Source organism: Astatotilapia calliptera, chromosome 3 (assembly GCF_964374335.1).
Source record: "Astatotilapia calliptera chromosome 3, fAstCal68.1, whole genome shotgun sequence".
In the NCBI taxonomy this organism is placed as follows: Eukaryota; Metazoa; Chordata; class Actinopteri; order Cichliformes; family Cichlidae; genus Astatotilapia; species Astatotilapia calliptera.
The window spans coordinates 76,441,199-76,463,116 of NC_137424.1; the positions used below are offsets into that span (position 1 = coordinate 76,441,199).

At 39.2% G+C, this 21,918-nt stretch overlaps 1 protein-coding gene across 1 annotated transcript; it reads left to right on the forward strand.

Annotated features, from left to right (window-relative positions):
• The first annotated feature begins 426 nt into the window (after positions 1 to 426).
• LOC113029666 (C-type mannose receptor 2-like) lies at positions 427 to 20,587 on the forward strand. The gene is made up of 6 exons (XM_026180651.2): positions 427 to 570; positions 812 to 862; positions 18,511 to 18,894; positions 18,987 to 19,331; positions 19,417 to 19,505; positions 19,589 to 20,587. Exons 2-6 carry the CDS (start codon positions 823 to 825, stop codon positions 19,712 to 19,714), a joined length of 984 nt encoding a protein of 327 aa, XP_026036436.2. The 5' UTR covers positions 427 to 570; positions 812 to 822; the 3' UTR covers positions 19,715 to 20,587.
• The last annotated feature ends 1,331 nt before the right edge of the window (positions 20,588 to 21,918 follow it).

A 21,918-nucleotide genomic window follows, 5' to 3' on the forward strand; every position in this document is an offset into this window, starting at 1 on the left:
GATTTTCTAGAGGATATTCACTCTGTTTTCGTGTCCTCATTTGACAGTAAAATCTGTTAGAAGAGTAAATAAAAACCTTGTTTAAAGCTTCAGGCATGTTAGCATTTATTCTTTTATAGGACATAAATAGACAGAGACTAGACTAGAGATGGCACCAGAAGTATGGCTGACTCTCTGAGAGAAAAAAAAAAACAGAGCAATCAAGCAGTTATTAGGGAATGGCCCCCGCTCGCTTTACAGGCCTGACAAGAGATGGTTGCCATGGTGATGTTAGAAGCAATGTCTCCTTATAGGGAGATGTCTGAAAGGTGCAGGAGATGAAACATGAGCTTTTGAGCTTTTTGACCAATCACGTTAACATTCTGTTTTTATGACATGTAATAAAAGTGTTTACTGTCTGGGTGCGGCAGCACTCTGTGTCGGAGCCAGAGAGACGCAGGTCCATGGTACCACTGAAAACTAATTTAAAATTCTAAATGTTTGATAATAAGTTATAAAAAAGTATAATTTAAAACATATTTGTCTTCTTCTCTGAGTGAAGAGTCAACAGATGAAAAAATAAACTGCCAGGTAAGTTATACATCATTACTTTATTAATGATAAAACTTATAAATGATTATTTAAACATTTTTTAAGACATGATAGATATATATACATGTAAACATTGAAAAACTATCGCATATATTTATTTTGCAAATATACATATTAAATATATACCAAGCAGCTATTAGAATGGAGATAAGAAATTTTAAATGATAAAAATCTTATATCATAAATAAATATGGCACAGTAATGACTGAATCTATTATAGAGACGCAAAGAATGGAAGAAACCTGTTTACTGCTCATCCTACTGCTCTCAGGTCAGTAATAATTATCTTAAGCATTCAAATTATAGCATATGAACACACAGTGACAGACTGAAACCATTTGGGTAATTTGATTACATGTAAGGGTTTTAAAATGTAATTTATTAAAACATCAGCCACAAGTACAAAGACAAAACCTTTTTCTCCTTATACCAAAATACCTGCATTCACTTGTTTGAAACATTATATAAACATTCTAAAAGGAATTTATGACAAAAAAAAATGTTGAATTTATTTTAAAGAATTTATTGGAGCATTAAAAAGTAATAAAGCTGGGCTTGGGCTTTTGGAGCCTTGACCTGACTTTTAAAAATAATTAGAAAAAAAGGACTATGCTGCTGAAAAATGAAAAATTCTGACTAAATATATATTTTTCCTGGTTAATGTGTGTGACGGGGCGTGGTCTTCAGCGCCGCTGCAGGGTAGGCGGACGCACCTAAGCGGCACCCGCAATCACGCCTCACTGCCTTAACGTCTGTGCTCTCTCTGCTGTTGTGTTGGTGTGTGTCGGGCTGTGAGCTTTAACACCACCTGTATGCGTCAGCAACCATGTGTGAAAAGTGGTCAATAAAGAGATGCTGAAAAGCGTGTTCATGCAAACATCATCGGGTCTGCCGTGATATGTTTACAATGCGACTTCTGCTTCTGAACCTCTGCACACAGCCTCTGCAAATCGGGGCTGTACGAAGTCACTTTCATCTTTACGCAGGACTGTAAGCTGTCATCTGTGAGGCGTGAGTGGTGTTTGTTTTTAACATAGTTCACTGTGGAGAATAGCTGCTGACATAATGTGGATCCGAAGATCCATAATTGGCTTACCTGGGGTTGAAAGTCTCAATAAAGGCACGGCGTTTCGGCGGGTATATCGGCTTCTGCAAGTGTGACGCTTATTTTGAGCGATCAAAAAATAATAGAATATAATTTTATTGTTATATTTCAATATCAAAATAATCTTCCAAGTTAGAACTACAATTTAAAAAAGAACTAACATAAATAAAATACACTTCAGCTAATTACTTAGAAAAAATAATTTATTTTCCCAAACCACGCGGAGCCGCACTAAAAGGACTAAAGAGCCACAGGTTGCCGACCTGGGGTATCCAACTCATCGATGGTGGCTGGGATTGCGGCACCGTGGCATCACAGAAAGAGCTGTGTTTTTACCATCAAGGTGACAGCGCCGTGCTGCGTTTGCAGGGAAGTAAAACCCGCCAGCGCTCGGTAGCGGCTGTTACCACTGGCGATAAGGAAAGGCTACTCTTTGTAGCGGTTGGTTTTCTGGTCGACTCTGGCTGCCAAAAGAGCCTCAGGAACTCTTGTGTTGTCTTTGCATACCTCCACAATGGTATATGTTTTAATCTTTTAAAAAAATTGAAAGATTTCATGCATACCACCAGAGAGAGCCAAAGTACCACTAGTGGTGCGCATACCTCCGTTTGAGTAGGACTGCTGTATTCAATTCAATTTATATAAATTATATAAATTACTACAACAGTAACATCAAGGCACTTTATATTGTAAGGTAGACCCTACAATAATACATACAGAGAAAAACCCAACAATCATATGACCCCCTATGAGCAAACACTTTAGCGACAGTAGGAAGGAAAAACTCCCTTTTAACAGGAAGAAACCTCCGGCAGAACCAGGCTCAGGGAGGGGCGGGGCCATCTGCTGCGACCGGTTGGGGTGAGAGAAAGCAAGCAAGCAAGCAAGCAATTTATTTATATAGCGCTTTCAGATCAGCCACGAGCTGAACACAAAGTGCTGTACACTTGACATGCCAAACATGATACATTGAGCATGTTAAAAAAAAATGAGAAAAATAGTAATAATAATATAAGATAAGTAATATATATATAAACACATTTAAAACAATAAAATCAGCACATTAGATTAAAACCATAAAATCAGGGTCAGACTGTGTCATAAGCCAAAGAGTAAAAATGAGTTTTAAGACGTGTTTTAAAAGTGGACAGTGAAGGGGCCTCTCTAATGTGCTGGGAAAGATTGTTCCACAGATTAGGAGCAGCAATAGAGAAGGCCCTGTCCCCTCTGAGCTTCCTCTTGGACCTGGGTACCTCCAGGAGCAGCTTGTCAGCTGACCTGAGAGACCTGGGGGGTGAGTAAGGATGCAGAAGCTCAGAGAGGTAAGTTGGGGCAAGACCATTTAAACATTTAAACACAAACATGAGAATTTTAAAGTGAACTCTAAGATATACAGGCAGCCAATGGAGTGAAGCCAGGACGGGAGTTATGTGCTCTCTTTTACGAGTTCTGGTTAAAAGTCGTGCAGCAGAATTTTGGACCAGCTGCAGACGAGAGAGAAGATGCTGACTAACTCCACAATATAGTGCATTACAGTAATCTAAACGACATGAAATAAAAGCATGGATTACCGTTTCAAGATGCGGCTGAGATAAAATAGGTCTTATCTTTGCCAAGCGCCTTAGATGATAAAAACTGGACTTGACAGTACCCCTAATTTGACTATCTAATTTAAAATCACTGTCCATCTTAAAACCCAGGTTTGTAACAACAGATTTAAAATACTCTGCCAGGGGTCCCAAATCAATAGCAGAGGGTTCACAAGGTCCACTAGGACCAAACAGAATGACCTCAGTTTTGCTGGAATTGCATCTTAGAAAGTTTAGGGACATCCAAGATTTAATGTCTTCTAGACATGCTAAAAGTGGCTTAATAGAGAAGGCATCGTTCTGCTTCAGAGGCAGATAGATCTGACAGTCGTCAGCATAGCAGTGGAAGGATATTCCATGCCTTCTGAGGATGGTTCCCAGGGGCTGTAAATATAATGAAAAAAGCAGAGGCCCTAAAATTGAGCCCTGCGGGACCCCAGACTGAAAAGTGGCAGAGGAAGACTCATACCCTAAAAAGTTAACACTAAAAGTTCTGTCGCAAAGATAAGACCTAAACCATTTCAAAGCAGTACCACGAATGCCTGCAAGATGGTGCAAGCGAGACAGCAAAATGTTGTGATCTACAGTGTCAAAGGCAGCTGTTAGGTCAAGGAGGACAAGAACAACATGATTGCCAGAGTCACAGGAAAGGAGGATATCATTAAAAACCTTTAAGAGTGCTGACTCCGTGCTATGCAAGTTTTTAAAACCTGATTGAAAGACCTCCAGGATACCATTCTCATTTAAAAAATCCATCAATTGGCAATGTACAATTTTCTCTAAGATTTTAGACATAAAAGACAACTTGGAGATAGGTCTGTAGTTAGCCAATACAGTGTGGTCCAGGGCAGGTTTCTTAAGCAAGGGTTGTACTACCGCATGCTTAAAATTAGCAGGGACTACACCAGATATTAAACTGCTGTTTATAACACTAAGAACAGCCTGGCCTATGCTAGGAAAAATCTCCTTAAAAAATTGTGGTGGGACAGGATCATTTGGGGAACCAGAGGGCCTCAGGTGGCCAACCACATCCTCTAAATAAGAAAGAGACACAGGCTCAAACTGGTTAAAAACAGCAGAGCAAGGGATCAAGACAGAGGGGTCAGACTCAGGAGAAGAAATGAGAGCCCGCGTGGTTGCAACCTTCTCAATGAAAAAACACATAAAATCATTAGACAGTTTATGAGAGGCCTCCAAACAGTCACTTTGTGGAGCATTTAAGACTAAGTCAATAGATTTAAATAACACACGTGGATTGTGACTGTTGGAGGAAATGATCTTTGAGAAGTATTTTCTTTTAGCCTCTTTGATTGCATCCTGATAGAGGCGCCAGCAGTCCTTTAGGATTTGAAGAGACACCTGCAGTTTGTCCCTCTTCCATCTGCGTTCAGCTCTACGACACTCCCTCCTCACAGTCCGAGTGGCGTCATTAAACCAAGGATCGGTTTTAGCCTTGGGCTTCCTGGTTTTTAATGGTGCCACAGAGTCCAGAATGGTTAGGCAAGAAGATTGAAACCAGGAGCTGAGGTTCTCTGTGTCCAAGGGAGTACGATCGGCGGGGATAGACAGCTGGTTAAAAGCAGTTGAGAACTGGGCAGCAGTGAAAGGGTTAATAATCCGACAGCGGCGAACAGGAGCACCGGTTTGAGCTGTAGTGCGTGAAAACACAGCATCAAATAATACAGCCATATGGTCAGAGAAAGCAGTGTCAGTCACTTCCACATTAGACACAGGTAGACTGTGTGACAAGACCAGGTCTAGTGTGTGTCCGTGTTCATGTGTGGGACCAGGTACGGACTGTACCAGATTAAAAGAGTCAATGAGGCTTAAAAACTCCTTCACCAGAGGTTTATCAGGACAGCAGACATGGATATTAAAATCTCCCACAATAAGAACATGATCGTAGTTGGGCATAATCCCAGCTAGAAATTCTGAAAAGTCATTTATGAAATTCTTATTGTATTTAGGGGGACGATAAATAACAGCAAAGAGCACAGAGTTAGAGCGATTAACTTCAAAACATGTGAGCTCAAAGCTGGAAAACGAGGGCTGTAAAACACACTGTTTAGATTTAAAATCCTTTTTAAAAACAACCGCCGTACCTCCTCCTCTCCCTGAGGGTAAAAGACATGCTGTGGGAGAGAGACAGAGATTAATAACAAGTACAATTCAATGCAGAAAGGTTTATTAATACATAGTGAGTGAGAAAGGTGACTGGAAAGGCTGATTATTTAAGACCTTGTATGTGAGGAGCAGGATTTTGAATTCAATTCTGGATTTAACAGGAAGCCAATGAAGGGAAGCCAAAACAGGAGAAATATGCTCTCTCTTTCTAGTCCCTGTCAGGACTCTTGCTGCAGCATTTTGGATTAACTGAAGGCTTTTCAGTGAGTTTTTTGGACATCCTGATAATAACGAATTACAGTAGTCCAGCCTGGAAGTAATAAATGCATGAACTAGTTTTTCAGCGTCACTCTGAGACAGGATATTTCTAATTTTAGAGATGTTGCGCAAATGGAAGAAAGCAGTCTTACATATTTGTTTAATATGTGCGTTGAAGGACATGTCCTGGTCAAAAATGACTCCAAGGTTCCTCACAGCGTTACTGGAGGCCAAGGTAATGCCATCCAGAGTAAGAATCTGGTTAGATACCATAGTTCTAAGATTTTCAGGGCCGAGTACAATAACCTCAGTTTGATCTGAATTAAGAAGCAGAAAGTTAGCGGCCATCCAGGTCTTTATGTCTTTAAGACATTCCTGCAGTTTAACTAATTGGTGTGTGTTATCTGGCTTCATGGACAGATAGAGCTGGGTGTCATCTGCATAGCAGTAAAAATGTATGCTATGTCTTCTAATGATACTGCCTAAGGGAAGCATGTATAATGTAAACAGAATTGGTCCTAGCACTGAACCCTGTGGAACTCCATAATTAACCTCAGTGTGTGAAGAGGACTCTCCATTTACATGCACAAATTGGAGTCTATTAGATAGATATGATACAAACCACTGCAGTGCAGTACCTGTAATACCTACAGCATGTTCTAATCGCTCTAATAGGATATTATGGTCGACAGTATCGAATGCTGCGCTAAGGTCTAGCAGGACAAGCACAGATATGAGTCCACTGTCAGAGGCCATAAGAAGATCATTTGTAACCTTCACTAAAGCTGTTTCTGTGCTGTGATGAGCTCTGAAACCTGACTGAAACTCTTCAAATAAACCATTCCTCTGCAGATGATCTGTTAGCTGTTTGACAACTACTCTTTCAAGGATTTTTGATATGAAAGGAAGGTTGGAGATTGGCCTATAATTAGTTAAGACTGCTGGGTCTAGAGATGGCTTTTTGAGTAAAGGTTTAACTACAGCCAGCTTGAAGGCCTGTGGTACATAGCCGATTATTAGAGATAGGTTGATCATATTTAAGATCGAAGAATTAATTAATGGCAGGACTTCTTTGAGCAGTTTTGTAGGAATGGGGTCTAAAAAAGACACGTTGATGGTTTGGAGGAAGTAATTATTGAAGTTAACTCAGAAAGATCAATTGGAGAAAAAGACTAACTTAACATCAATGGTACTAAGAGTAGCTGTAGATAATAATACATCTGTGGGATGATTATTGGTAATTTTTTCTCTAATGATAAAAATTTTATGTGTGAAGAAGTTCATGAAGTCATTACTAGTTAACGTTAAAGGGATGGTTGGCTCAAAAGAGCTCTGACTTTTTGTCAGCCTGGCTACAGTGCTGAAGAGAAATCTGGGGTTGTTCTTATTTCCTTCAATCAGTGATGAATAGTAAGATGTTCTGGCTTTGCGGAGGGCTTTCTTATAAAGCAGCAAACTGTTTCTCCAGGCAAAATGATGATCCTCTAAATTTGTGACACGCCATTTCCTCTCCAGATTACGAGTCATCTGCTTTAGGCTACGTGTTTGAGAATTATACCACGGAGTCAGGTACTTCTGATTAGAGACCTTAGCTTTCACTGGAGCTACAGTATCCAGAGTCGTACGTAGTGAGGAGGTGAAATTATTAACAAGATAATCGACCTCTGTTGGGGTAGCGTTCAGATAGCTGGGGTCGGTTCTTCGTACCTCGCTAAGTAAGTTAGCTGGATTTGATTGTTTACGATTTCGCGTGATCCTGGATCGTTCGGTTCTTCAAAGCCCATCCGGGACTTGCTGTCATAGCAACAGAGCCGTAAGCGTAAACCTGCTCAGGAGCAGGCTTACTTTATGTAAACAAGATTAGATCGCGGCCACTCAGGTATGTCCGCTTCATTTATACGAAAGCAACAGCGATATTTCACCACTGTTTTACCATAAATAAATATTATCAATGTAACTAAAGTTAATGCAGCACTTGATCCTTTTATTGATTCCATACAGATACATACAGGTCATTTCCTTAAAAAAGGGAAATGTACTATTAACATTCTATTACATGTATGTGATTATTACAGATGTAATTCATATTTCAGAGTAGTAATTGTAAATTACTTCGTGTAATCAAGATGAGAGACCACGGCTATAAAAGCGAAGGTGGATTTGGGAAGTCTGTAGCAGCCATGTCCTGTCCGTATACGCGAGCCACCCATTGCGGAAGGTGCAAGATTGATAAGGAGAGTCCTCAGAATTCAGCGTATATTGCGGGATAGACAGGATCCTTTAGCTCAGCGCGACAGTGTGCTCATTGAGAGATATCGATTTTCCCGTGAGGGTATTATTTACTTAACCAACTTGTTGACGAGGGGGTGCAGGACCACCACCCGTCTTTTTTTGCTCTGCCCTTTTCTTGGTTGCTGTTATAAACAAACAAACAGATTATTTCAGGGTCTCTTTTCAAGAGACTAAAAGCAATATAAGTGATAAATATTACTATTCTGTAGAATATTCTTATATTTCACTTTTACTTGTTCCCATGTTCTAGTGGGTCCTGTTGTGGCTCTAATGTGAAAGAGGATATAATGTAATATAATATAATATAATATAATATAATATAATATAATATAATATAATATAATAAATTTACCCTACCGCCTACTGGTGTTGGCCAGAGGGGCCGATGGCGCAATATGGCAGCCTGGCTTCTGTCAGTCTGCCCCAGGGCAGCTGTGGCTACAACCGTAGCTGCCTCTACCAGTGTGTGAATGTGAGAGTGAATGAATAGTGGCATTGTAAAGCGCTTTGGGTGCCTTGAAAAGCGCTATATAAATCCAATACATTATTATTATTATTATTTAATTACTTATGAGTTTAATTTGTCAGCAACTTTCTGCCAGCCCTCTCTCCTTGCTTTTGCAGCCTTTGCAGTGTTCCCTTGCGTTTTAATTAAACTCTGAAACTCCTGAAATCCCTCAATCAAGAGTTCTTGCTCTGCTGCCGAAAAATACTGAGCGCGCTCCTTTGACATTTTTGCCGACCAATCAAAGGGTTGCCGATCAATGTTTCTACTATCGATGCGTAGCCCCTGTTAAGCCACCCAGTGATCTCACATTACTTCATCCAGCTATACTAATCGTCAACAACAGGTGTGTTCGGAGAACCGGAATAGCGAGCTCAAAGTTGGCACAATGATTTGATCTTGGATGTGTCATTTGATCTTGGATGTAGTAAGCGAGGTACGAAGAACGGACCCCTGCTCTGCTCTGTGTTGGTACAGGGCATTGAAGATGATAACAGTGGGTGGATTATATTCTTAAACTTAGTTACAGTGCTTTCAGAAAGACATCTACTTTGATAAAGTCTACTCTCCACTGCTGTGTAATCAATTATTGTAAATGTAAATGTTATCAGGAAATGATCAGACAGGAGAGGGTTTTCAGGAAACACTGTTAAATGTTCAGTTTCTATGTCATATGTTAAAACAAGGTCTAGAGTGTGATTAAAGTGGTGGGTGGTTTCTTTTACATTTTGAGAGAAACCAATCAAGGACATATCTGAAATTGAAATTAAAAAAGCTATTTCAAAATTAAAACCTAATATATCCCCAGGCCCGGATGGATTCCCATCAGATTGGTATAAGGAAATGAAAGAGTTATTGATTCCCTTGACGAGAACATCATTCAATTATATTTTAAAGACGGGAGTAATTCCCCTATCTTGGAATGAGGCTTCTATTTCCTTAATAGCTAAAGAAGGAAAGGACAGGCTTGATTGCGGAAATTACCGCCCTATTAGTGTTCTTAACCAGGACTATAAGATATTCACATACATCCTTGCCAAAAGAATTGAAAATATTCTTGTTCAGATAATTAGCTTTGATCAGACTGGTTTTATTAGGCAGAGACAAACGCAAGGAAATGTTCGCCGAACATTACATGTTATTGATTATGTTGGAAAAAATAAAATTCAGATGGTCCTTATGAGCTTAGATGCTGAAAAGGCTTTCGATCGGGTTAATTGGGAATTTCTATATAAGGTCATGGGCAAGTTTGGATTTCATCAATCGTTTATCAGGATTATTCAAGCACTATATAAATCACCAAGGGCAAGAATTAAAGTTAACGGGGCGCTTTCTAATGTTTTTAATTTACAGAGAGGGACACGTCAGCTGTGCCCTTTAAGTCCCTCACTCTTTGCTCTTTTCATAGAGGCCCTGATACAAAGTGTTATACAAAGCAATAATATTACTGGAGTCAAGATCATGGGTCGAGAGCATAACATTTCCTTGTTTGCTGACGATATTTTGATTTACTTGACAAATCCAAACTTTCCCCAAGCTGTTATCATTTCTGGAGACCTTTAGCTCACTATCAGGTTATAAACTAAATATATCGAAGACTCAGATATTAACTTTTAATTATAAGTCAAATCAGGAAATTAAGTCTAAAGTCAATTTGAACTGGGAGTCGGAGCAGATGAAGTATCTTGGAGTAAATATTACTAAAGATCTCTCTAAGATATATAATGCAAATTTTAATCCTTTGTGTTATAAAATAAATGAGGATATTAAAAGATGGAACTTATTACCATTTTTTAATTTTGAATCACGTATTGATACAGTTAAAATGAATATCTTGCCCAGGATGCTTTATTTGTTCCAAACACTCCCAGTTGAAATAACTGATAAACAATTTCAGGAATGGGACAAAATAATCTCTAGGTTCATATGGCAGGGGAAAAAAACACGGATTAAGTACCAAACTATCCAGTTGGCTAAAGACAAAGGCGGGTTGGGGTTCCCATGTTTGAAAGATTATTATATTTCAGCTCAATTGAGGATATTAGTGTGTTGGTCTAATGTAGACTACCAAGCGAGATGGAAAGAAATAGAAACAGAAACAGTGGCCTTAAGAGGTTTTCCAATTCAGGCAAGCTTAGGGGATGTGACACTCATTAAAAAACAAATTAATCAAGGAAACCAATGGATTAACTTGCCTTTAAAACTTTGGTTACAATTTCTTAATAAGAATGATTGGAATGAAGAGGCCAGGATTTTAAGATGGTGCCTGGTAAGCCTTTGTCAAGGCTTACCAGGCAGATCCCGGCCTCAAGGTGATTTCTAGATTGTATAAGGGTATACAAGAGGTTAAGAAGCAGAATACTACCTACATTAAAAAAAATGGGAAAGGGAAACAAATACAGTAATTTCAAATGACATTTGGTATCAGCAGTGTGCTTTTCAGTGGAGAATTTCTAGTTCTAATATATGGAGATGTTTTGGTTGGAAGAGTCTCTGTGGGTTTTTTATTACTCCTGCACAAAGTAAACATTATTCTAATCACTCTAGCTGCTGGAGAAACTGTGGGGCCCAAGGAATAAAACACTTCCACTTGTTTTGTACGGTGGCCCCTAGAGACAAAGCATGTATAAACTCCAAAACACTTACAAATTCCAAATAGCACGCACAAACTCCTCAACACATACAAAATCCAAAACACATGCAAACTCCAAAACACATGCAAAATCCAAAACACGTACAAAATCCAAGACACGTACAAGCTCCAAAACACATACAAAATCCATAACACGTACAAAATACAAAACACGTGCAAAATCCAAAACACGTGCAAAATCCAAAACACGTGCAAACTCCAAAACACGTGCAAACTCCAAAACACGTGCAAACTCCAAAACACGTACAAAATTCAAAACACGTACAAAATTCAAAACACGTACAAAATACAAAACACATGCAAAATCCAAAACACGTACAAAATTCAAAACACATGCAAACTCCAAAACACGTACAAAATCCAAAACACGTGCAAAATCCAAAACACGTACAAAATCCAAAACACGTACAAAATTCAAAACACATGCAAACTCCAAAACACATACAAAATCCAAAACACATGCAAAATCCAAAACACGTGCAAACTCCAAAACACGTACAAAATTCAAAACACATGCAAAATACAAAACACGTACAAAATTCAAAACACATGCAAACTCCAAATCACAACGGAAGTGCTCCAGGACGCTAGGGGCAGTGTTGAGCTCGATTTGTAAAATAAACGGCAAGTTTGTTGCAAACACATGGGCTCTAGTCTCCGTTGCGCTTCCCAGGTTGCCTAGCAACTATGATACTAAGAGCTGGAAACGTGTCATACAACTTTTTTTGACAGAAATGAAGGAGAACATATTTTTTTTCATTTGTTTGTTTGTTTCTACAAGAGCTTTGTGTGATTTGATAAGTATCTGAGGCTGAGACCACAGGACAGTAAAACATGATTTTTGGGCTTCATTTCTGTACTGAACAGTCATTTAAGATTAGCTAGTAAATAACAATTAGCTAATGTTGTTCATGAGACTAAAGTCATATCACTTTGGTAATGTAAATATAATATGGGCAATATTATGGTTATTATATTAGTCATTATTAGGTATTACAGCAGTGAACATGAACTCTTTGTCAAATACTGAGCTTCAGTACAGATTCAAGTTGCAGTTATTTACATGTCTTACCACCTTAAATCTTCACTCAAAGACAAGTATATAGGAATGACTGCCAAATTTATTTGCCACTGAAGCCGAAGGATGGCATCTGAATAAAACCTCTCTTGACATGCCTAGATGACATTAAAGCTTGGTTGGCTCTAAACTTTTTAAATTTGAATGAAAAGAAAACAGATTTGTTGGTGTTTGGACCCAGTGGCCCCTGTGAGTCCTCTTCTTTTCATTTGGAACCCCTGGAGGTTTATTTTAAACCTGTTGTTACTGCCCTTGGTTTTAAGTTGGACCAGTCCATTTTTATCATTTAAGGCGACTGGCAAGAGTGAAATCGTTTCTTTCTAGGCAGCACTTTGAAACCGTGATCCATGCTTTTATTTCTTCCCCTGTGGACTACTGTAACGCACTTTATGTGGGGGTCAGTCAGTTGTTACTCTGACATCTGCAGCTGGTTCAAAATGTATATTGACAGTGCATATATAGGTGTATCATATATAAGAGACAAATGTTGTTCCTTCAGTATGTTGGCATTACTAAATTTGGCTCAAATGCTTACATACATGTGTAAAAAGAAAATGTACAAGCTGTGAGCTGTTTCAAATCAAATCACTTTTATTGACACATCACATGTGCAGGTACATTGGTACAGCACATGTGAGTGAAATTCTTGTGTGCGAGCTTCACAAGCAACAGAGTTGTGCAAAATACAATAATGTAAACAAGCAAAATACAAGAATGGCTACATCTGAAACTAATAAATATATGTACAATATATAATAGTATATATATGTTTCTGATAAAATGAAGAGTAGACTGATGTATTAAATATTCCTTTATTGGGTGAGAAAGTCAGACCATGTCATAACTGCTTTAAGTCATACAGAATAGATATCAGAGCTTTAAACAGGATGACGTCTGCTAAATGGGTCAAACTGGGCAGAAAGTATACAAACACATAACATCCTTATAGAATATGATGTAACACTATAGATCAACTTACCTCAGAATATATAAAGCATATAAACAATTACAGCAATATGATGCAACAAACACAGCAGTGCTACTGATCCAAAATACTCAAAGCTTCATAGAACTGAAACAAACATTTATTTTTAGCTCCATTCTGCTGCTGATACAGACTTTAGGTTTCTGAACATTAAACTTGTTGCTGCCTTTCATAGTGCGTAACTTGAAGGCCCTGAGTACTTTCTCCCACACTGAAAACACTGGAATGATAACATTATTTGAACATTACCTAATAAGACTGATTCAGGACAGACAATTAGTTATTTTAAACTTTTCTAGCAGTCCTTCACAAACAGGGAACAGTCTGTCTATTCTCTCCATCTGTCAGCTGCTGCTGGCTCTTCCTCCTCCTCTTCCTCACATACTGCTGAGATTGTCCTGGTGGATCATCAGGGGTGCAAAGCCTCACAGATGATGTAATGCAGTGGGTCCCTCAGTCTGTTCTCACTCTGGACACTTGCAGGTGTCACACATAGAAATCAAATGTGTGATAAGCTGCAGGATTCAAACACAAGTGTGACTTATAAATACATGTTCATACTTTTATTCCACAATCAGAGAGAAAGAAACAGAGAGAGAGTGCAGGACAGACAGACAGGTGACAGTCTCAGGTGTACACACTGCTACAAAACAGCACCAGAGAAGGAGGATTTAGTGTTTGTGTCATTACGAGTGCTAAACAAGAAGAGTTCCCAGATGGTACAGTGGACACATGTGTGACTCCTGTGATTAAAGCATCTTTCTTTCAGCTTAAGGAGTGAACCGTCAGCTGACTGACATGACTGACTTTAATTACGCATAAAATCATCACATTCTCTGTAAGATTAAAGTCAGCTATTGAACGGCGAATATTTTGAAGTGAAGGCTTTAAAACCAAGTTAGTACAAACGTCGCTAATGTCACATAACTTTCCCGACATGTTGCCAACAGTAATGTTTTAATGTTCTTCATTATAAAAACATTTGCGCATAAATAAGTGACATAATATTCAGTACTTACTTCTGGAAGTTTACTCTTCGTCCGCTCCGCTTCCGCCGTTTTTTTTTCGGCAAAATTATCCAAACCACCGCCGCGCTATGAAGTCTGGGATATGTTGGGCCATGAAGGCTACACAGACCCATCCTTAAAATTCAGGGAAATTAAGGACGCATTTGAGGGCCGCATTTCGAGCAGCCTTTGAATTGGGACAGTCTTTGTCGTGTCGCTGTGACATAATCGGCCTTAAAATGCGGCCTTTAAGGCTGCAGACCCCAAATCCGGTCATTGGTACTTCCTGGCTTGTGTAGTTACTAGGTAACAAAAGCTCAACACTGCCCCTAGCGTCCTGGAGCACTTCCGTTGTGTTTTGGATTTTGCATGTGTTTTGGAGTTTGCGCGTGTTTTGGGGTTTGCACGTGTTTTGTATTTTGCACGTGTTTTGTATTTTGCACGTGTTTTGTATTTTGTACGTGTTTTGTATTTTGCATGTGTTTTGTATTTTGCACGTGTTTTGTATTTTGCACGTGTTTTGTATTTTGCATGTGTTTTGTATTTTGCATGTGTTTTGGAGTTTGCACGTGTTTTGTATTTTGTACGTGTTTTGGATTTTGCACGCGTTTTGTATTTTGTACGTGTTTTGTATTTTGCACGTGTTTTGTATTTTGTACGTGTTTTGGAGTTTGCACGTGTTTTGTATTTTGCACGTGTTTTGTATATTGTACGTGTTTTGTATTTTGTACGTGTTTTGTATTTTGCATGTGTTTTGTATTTTGTACGTGTTTTGGAGTTTGCATGTGTTTTGGATTTTGTACGTGTTTTGGAGTTTGCACGTGTTTTGGATTTTGTAAGTGCTTTGGAGTTTGCATGTGTTTTGTATTTTGTACGTGTTTTGTCTTTTGCATGTGTTTTTTATTTTGTAAGTGTTTTGGAGTTTGCACGTGTTTTGGATTCTGTAAGTGCTTTGGAGTTTGCACGTGTTTTGTATTTTGTACGTGTTTTGGATTTTGCATGTTTTTTGTATTTTGTACGTGTTTTGTCTTTTGCATGTGTTTTTTATTTTGTAAGTGTTTTGGAGCTTGCATGTGTTTTGGATTTTGCACGTGTTTTGGATTTTGTACGTGTTTTGGAGTTTGTACGTGCTTTGTCTCTAGGGGCCACCGTAGTTTCCCTTTAATTGGGATGAACTTTTGTTTGGATATTTATACTCAGTGAATGTAGATAAAACGTCCAAGCTGTTGTATGGTATTCTGAGTCTGGCTGCCCGTAAGACTATTACCAAGAAATGGCTTAGTGTGAAAATTCCATCACTAAATGACTGGTATGAGATTGTTTATGGGATGTTTAAAATGGAAAGAATTACCTTCATTAATAGACTCCAATATGACATATTTAGTGATATTTGGGTTAAATGGAAACATTACATTTTGTCAAGGAGACCTGATTTTGTTTGAATCTCTGTAATTATGTATGCCACATTTCTGAATTGTTATGTGTATATATGTATATGTCAGTATGTATGAGGGTATAGGCGAATATATATGTATGTAGGTATGTGTATGTATGTCTAAGTATATGGGTGTGTGTGTGAGTGCATCTATGTGTGTGTGTGTGTATATACACACTAGATGGTACACCCGTTTGTTTATTTTTGATTATTTGTTTATTTTAGTTTATTTGTGTTCTTATAGGTTGTTTATTAAAAAATAAAATAAAAAACAAACAAACAAAAAAAACCCCCAAAAAACCCCCTAAGAATCAGGTCTCAGGAAAGTACCACGAAACTAGGGAGCTAGAATCACTAGGACAGAAACCCAAAACACAAACAGTCACAAACCATGATGAAATCAAAAGTAAAAGTACAAAAACCAAAAACACTGGGTCACCGACCCAGGACCATAACATTTTATCAATCCCTTGGGTGGGTTCCTCCTTGGTTTTTACACCGCTGAATAAATGTCAAACAGAAAACTGATTTAAAATAGAAGTGTGAGATGGTTGAGAATTTACACCAGTGTCCTTTTATATTTGATATAGCTACAAGCAGATGGCTGAGTTTATTAAACTCCACCGAGACGGCGGTGAAAGCTAGACCGTCCAGTTTCACAGCTGTTTACTTCCGGCTTACCCGACCTTCTGAGGACCCAGCCCACGTAGACCACAAAGACCGGGTCCTCAGGAGGATGCAGCCTACGAATTTGGACCTTGTGGGTTGTAACGGGAACAGCAAGTGATACTCTACCACAGCGAGAGATAACACCAAGTGACAGTGCCACCCGAAGGAACCAACACGAACCATCACTTGGCCTGGCTTCAGAGGGTTGAAAACTAGTTGTACATTGTTGCATTACATGTAGTTGTTGCAGTTTAACAACAGAGAAGAGAAAAATAAATAGCATAAAAACTATAGTTCTATTTTCTGTTGTCTTAAACATATACAACATATGTTTAAACAAAAAAACTGTATGTTTTTGCCTCTTTCATCTCTTTGCATGGTTAAAAGTCCAGGTGGTGGAATCTCTAGCTGGACATTCTTTTCTGTTTTTGTTCCATTCATTTAGATTAAATACGTTTGTGTTTGACAACACACAGTGATGTGAAATACAGACTTTCCAAAATGTGTTAAAACACAAATGACACAAACACAAATAACACAAATGTGAAAAAAAAGAAAACAAACAGAAATCTGTATCTGTAAATATGTAAGGAGTAAAAGTAAAACACCCGGAAATTCTGTCTGTGAACGTTCTCAGTCATCCAGGTCATCGTAGTCAAAGGAGCTTGCAAAGAAAAGCGTCTGGACTTCTTTAAGTTACTTGAAGACGTTTCACCTCTCATCCGTCCGAGAAGCTTCTTCAGTTCTAAGGTCAAATGGTGGAGAGTCCCAGATATAAACCTAGTGGGAGTATCCCCCCACAGAGGGACAAAAGGACCCCCTGATGATCCTCTAATCGCCTGAGCCAAGGTGTGTAACTGGGTGTGGGTCCCAATCAGCCAGAGTTTCGGGTGAGTTCATTGTGAAACCTGGCCCCACCTTATCATGCGAATTCCTGAGGTCAGATGGCCCAGGATGTGAGTGGGCGTTAAGGCGTCTGGGAAGGGATCTCAAAACTCCCACTAGGTTTATATCTGGGACTCTCCACCATTTGACCTTAGAACTGAAGAAGCTTCTCGGATGAGAGGTGAAACATCTTCAAGCAACTTAAAGAAGTCCAGACGCTTTTCTTTGCAAGCTCCTTTGACCCGGAAATTCTATTTCTACTCATTCTACTTTATTGTTAGTGATGTTTGGTTAGCCTCAAACCTCAAATATCACATATTTGCAAAAGTGCTCCAATGTTTAAATTGGCTTAATTTTTAAAACCTTTTTAGCGATTCGTCTAACAGTCCAGTTTCACCAATAAAAACTTTGGCCCTTTCTCAATTCTCAAGTACGCAAATAAATACTCGCCGAGAACACCAGCGTACTTGATGATGTCACAGGTCCGGAGTTTTTACTGCCGTCCCCTCTTAATTTAACTGTGAGTAATATGTTATGAAGCTTAACTTTAATCACAGCCAAACCGGTTTACTCAGGAACAAATAAAACACTGAAATAAACGAAACATTAACATTTAGAAGTGATCTAAGTGACTTATATATCATGTTTTACCTCAGTAGTGAAATCTATCTTAATAAAAATAGTGTACATGTACATACGTGTGCAATAAAAACAAGCAGGTGAGATGTTAGAACGCTTTTATTTTTATTTTAGTGGACACTCAATACAATAGGTAGCTACTGGGGTTTGGGGTTTGTTTATCCTGAGTAGCGAAAAGACTGCGGGGGGGTTGAAAATGACGTGCCGGGAGTTCGCTGTTCTCGCCGGCTCTAATAACCCTCGACCTCGCTGTCTGCTATGGAGCTGGCGGGTCACAGACGTCTCCGAAAACGTCGGAGCACGTTTGGAAATATATGATATCTTGATAAATCGAGCAGATATTTGAAGTTTACACAGCTGCATTCTCGCTTGAAAATAACTTAAAAGTTTATTTTGTGACCCAGAAAGAGTAATATTTAAAAGTTTTTAGCCCCGCTCGTCCGCCATTGCCGCGTTTGAGTTTTGGACGAAATGCATTCTGGGATATTTACCACCACCGATGCATGCTTGATAAAACAGACGGAACAAGAACACATCCGGGACTTTTTCGCGTTCTCGGCTTGATGCCTGCTTCGAATTGGAACAGTACTTTGTCTCCGACTGATGACGTATCACGAGTACACGAGAACGCAAGTACGCACAAGTACGCATATTGACAACGGCCCTTTATATTTTTATATTTATATTTTTCTCAGGAGGACTTTCCACTCTTCCTCCCCACTCCAGAGAATACCACTTTGTGAAAATGCTGATGACCCAGCATGAAGCTCAGAGTTACTGCAGAGAACACTTCACTGACTTGGTCACCATCTACAACAGCAACATCAACCAACTGCTTTTCTCAATGTCACCAAGGATCAGTATTGGGGCTTGGATAGGGCTGTATGATGATCGTTACAGCTGGAAGTGGTCCATGGAGGAAAAACTTTTTTATGTTGGCAGTAAAAATGAATTTTTGATCTGGGCTAACGGCCAACCAGACTGTGTAAATGCAAAGGAATACTGTGTGGCTCTTCAGGGACAAACACAGATGAATGATAGACCCTGTGGAGCTTCTTACCCTTTCCTGTGTTACAATGGTAGGAAAAAAGATTTCTTGCCCTAGTTGTCCTACAATTTTATGAGATTCATAATGTGTGTTTGAAAATTCATCCTTTTTATTTGTTCACAGCCAAAAATACAAGTTACATCTTAGTGATGGAGAACCAAACCTGGTCAGCGGCTCAGTCGTACTGCAGGACATACCACACAGACCTGACCAGTATAAGAAGCAAAGAGGAGAAATCCAACATCACGCTCACTTTGAAAGGATCAGGGGTTCAGTATGTGTGGATTGGCCTCTACAGGGATCCCTGGGCCTTCTGGTCTGACAACACAACCTCCACATTCACTAACTGGAATCCTTCTGAGCCTAATAACTACAATTCAATTCAGTACTTTGCAACAATAAATTTTAAGGAAGGGACATGGTCTGATTCCGCCTGGTTCGACACAGCCTATGTTTTCTGTTTCACAGGTGAGGTCCAGAATGCAAACACTGTAAGATCCTGTCATCGTGTAAAATACTGATCTTTGTGTTTTTATATGTGGTTCATTTTTAGCAGTGACAAAGCAAACAGTGGTGAAAATGAAGCTTCAGTCAGAGGCAGACATGCACAGCACAGAGATCCAGCAGCAGGTTTCACAGCAGGTCAGCAGTTCAGTCACCAACACAAACTTGACACAAGTTCAAACTATGCTTCATGTTTTTCATCATCTGCACATTTTGTCCAGCTGTCAGGCCTCATGCTGTCAGAAGGACTGACAGACTTCAGGATTCGTTGGAGGAAAGTCCAGAGTTACCGTGACGACCAGTCAAAGAAGCAGGATGTGGACGGTGGCTGCAAAACTGAAGTCTGACTGGACTGAACCACTTCATGTGTGAAGTTAATAACATGCTGTGCTGAGCTGTCTCATCCTTTACATCTTTTATTTCAGAGTATATTGATTGCAGAAGTGCCACCAATAACTTGTTTGTTCAGCTACGGTTGTAGTTTTTAAGAAAATCTTTTAATTAGAGGTCCATGCACTAATTTTGTTGTTCATCTTGAAGTTTTTGTAGGCTGTAGTTTCTTGAATTCATCTGTCTCAGCACTATAGACACTGTTCTGGCTTTTTGTGCAAGCAGTTTATTAGGATCCATATTTCTGTTTGATTGTGACAGTAACCTCTGCTGACTTAAAAAAATGGTAAACATGAAAGTGAGGAGATGCGAAGCAAGAAAAAAAAAAAACCTTCCCTGAACAAAACGTTGTACTGTTTATTTCCTGTTTTTGCTCAGACTGTTTGATAACCACAAAAATGTAACCATAAGAGTATCAGACCTTACCCGATTTAAATTTGGACGCTCACTTTCAACTATGTGCAGTTTTAATGCAGGCTGGACGTCATCTTGACAGACACTTTAATTGAATTAGATTTTTCTCTGCTTATGAAAGTGGCTGTGATGGATTATTTCAGAAGAAATCTATTGCTTTCCTAATGGATTATTTTCATTAGAACACTGAGATAACAGATCTTCAGGGCTGATGTGCCCGTCTCCTCTCCAACCTCTCACCTCTTAAAGATAAGAACAGAGTCAGCATTAGCTCAGAGTAGATTAGTTAGACAATTGTAATTGATGTGATTTGATTATTATTTGATTTTTACTATCATTTCATTCTTCTTTTGCTTTTGTCTGCTACATTGCTTTAAAAAAATTGCTGCAATTAAAATTTCATTTGTGAAAAAAAATTCTTATTTTCTCTCAACCATTTATGAAATAGTAAGGGTAAAAATCTGAACATTAATTTGTCACAATCCAGAGGGGATATTTTGAAGGTTTTCCCTGTGGGAAAGTATACGTTTGAGAAGATGTGCGATTGATAGGTTCGTAGCTTGAACCCATCCGCTGGAACGTTAAGGACAATCTGCTACGCAGCAAAAAGCAAGACACAAGGCACCAAAGTTTTCTGGTTTACTCATGCATGAGGGAGACCTGGCTGGAGCCAAGCGTCGTTCCACCACTTGACCACCATCAGACTCTCAGCCAGGTTCCCCATAGCACTCCTTTTATTGTGGTTACATGAATATGCATAGGGTCATTAACATATAACATCTTACATAGGTATACATGTGAACAAAGAATACTGTGTGTGTGTGTGTGTGAGATTTGTGTGAGGTCAAGATGTGACCCTGTGAAGACTCCCCAAAGCTGGTGCCAGGAGTCTAGCGGGTCCATCTGAACAAAAGGCTCTTATACTTAAAGAGATATACGTGTGTTTGCTATACCATATATCAATAAAGAGAAGATAGGATCTCTCTTATGCTCCTAGGCTGTGGGTGTGCATTCTAGTGTGGAATACACACCAAGCCTTTGTAGTCTGTTAAAGATCACACAGCCTACCACTAAGCATCTATGGTTAAATATTTCCTAATACAAATGACAATAATAAAATCTAAACCCATCATCACCACAATGTATTGTCATTTTTTAAGGCTATACGGCGTATATATATATCTTCAGCTCTACACCACTTGTCAACATTTTCAGTGCAGGCTTCATTTCATACACACATATTAGCCTTAGCATCCATGTCACTCTGCTGCAACAGTATGAAATTGGTAAAGGTGTTAGCAATCATTTTATTCACCATCGATCTTACACATGGCAAGATGCAACCTGTAAACAAGCAAAGCAAGGCCAATAATGTAAGAATGGGAGTCAAAAACTTTAGAAACATATTCCACCATGGTCCAGATGTCAACCAGGCTATCCAGCCTTGTGACGCGTCTCCTCCTGATGTGTGGTCCTCCACATATTTCTGCAGAGCAGTTAAGTTCTGCAGTGCCTCATAGATGTCTCCTCCAGTCGTATATCCATCCGGAATAAACGTACAACACGTCTCTCCAATCAGCTTACACACTCCTCCTTGTGATGCTGTTATCAAGTCCAGGGTCAGCCTGTTCTGCAGTACCATCGTTCTGATGGCCTGTTGCTCCTCCGCTAAGGCTGTTCCCAGAGTCTTAGTGAGATTAATGTGTCGCAGTAAGGCATATCGGTTGATCTCCACATGATCCCGCAC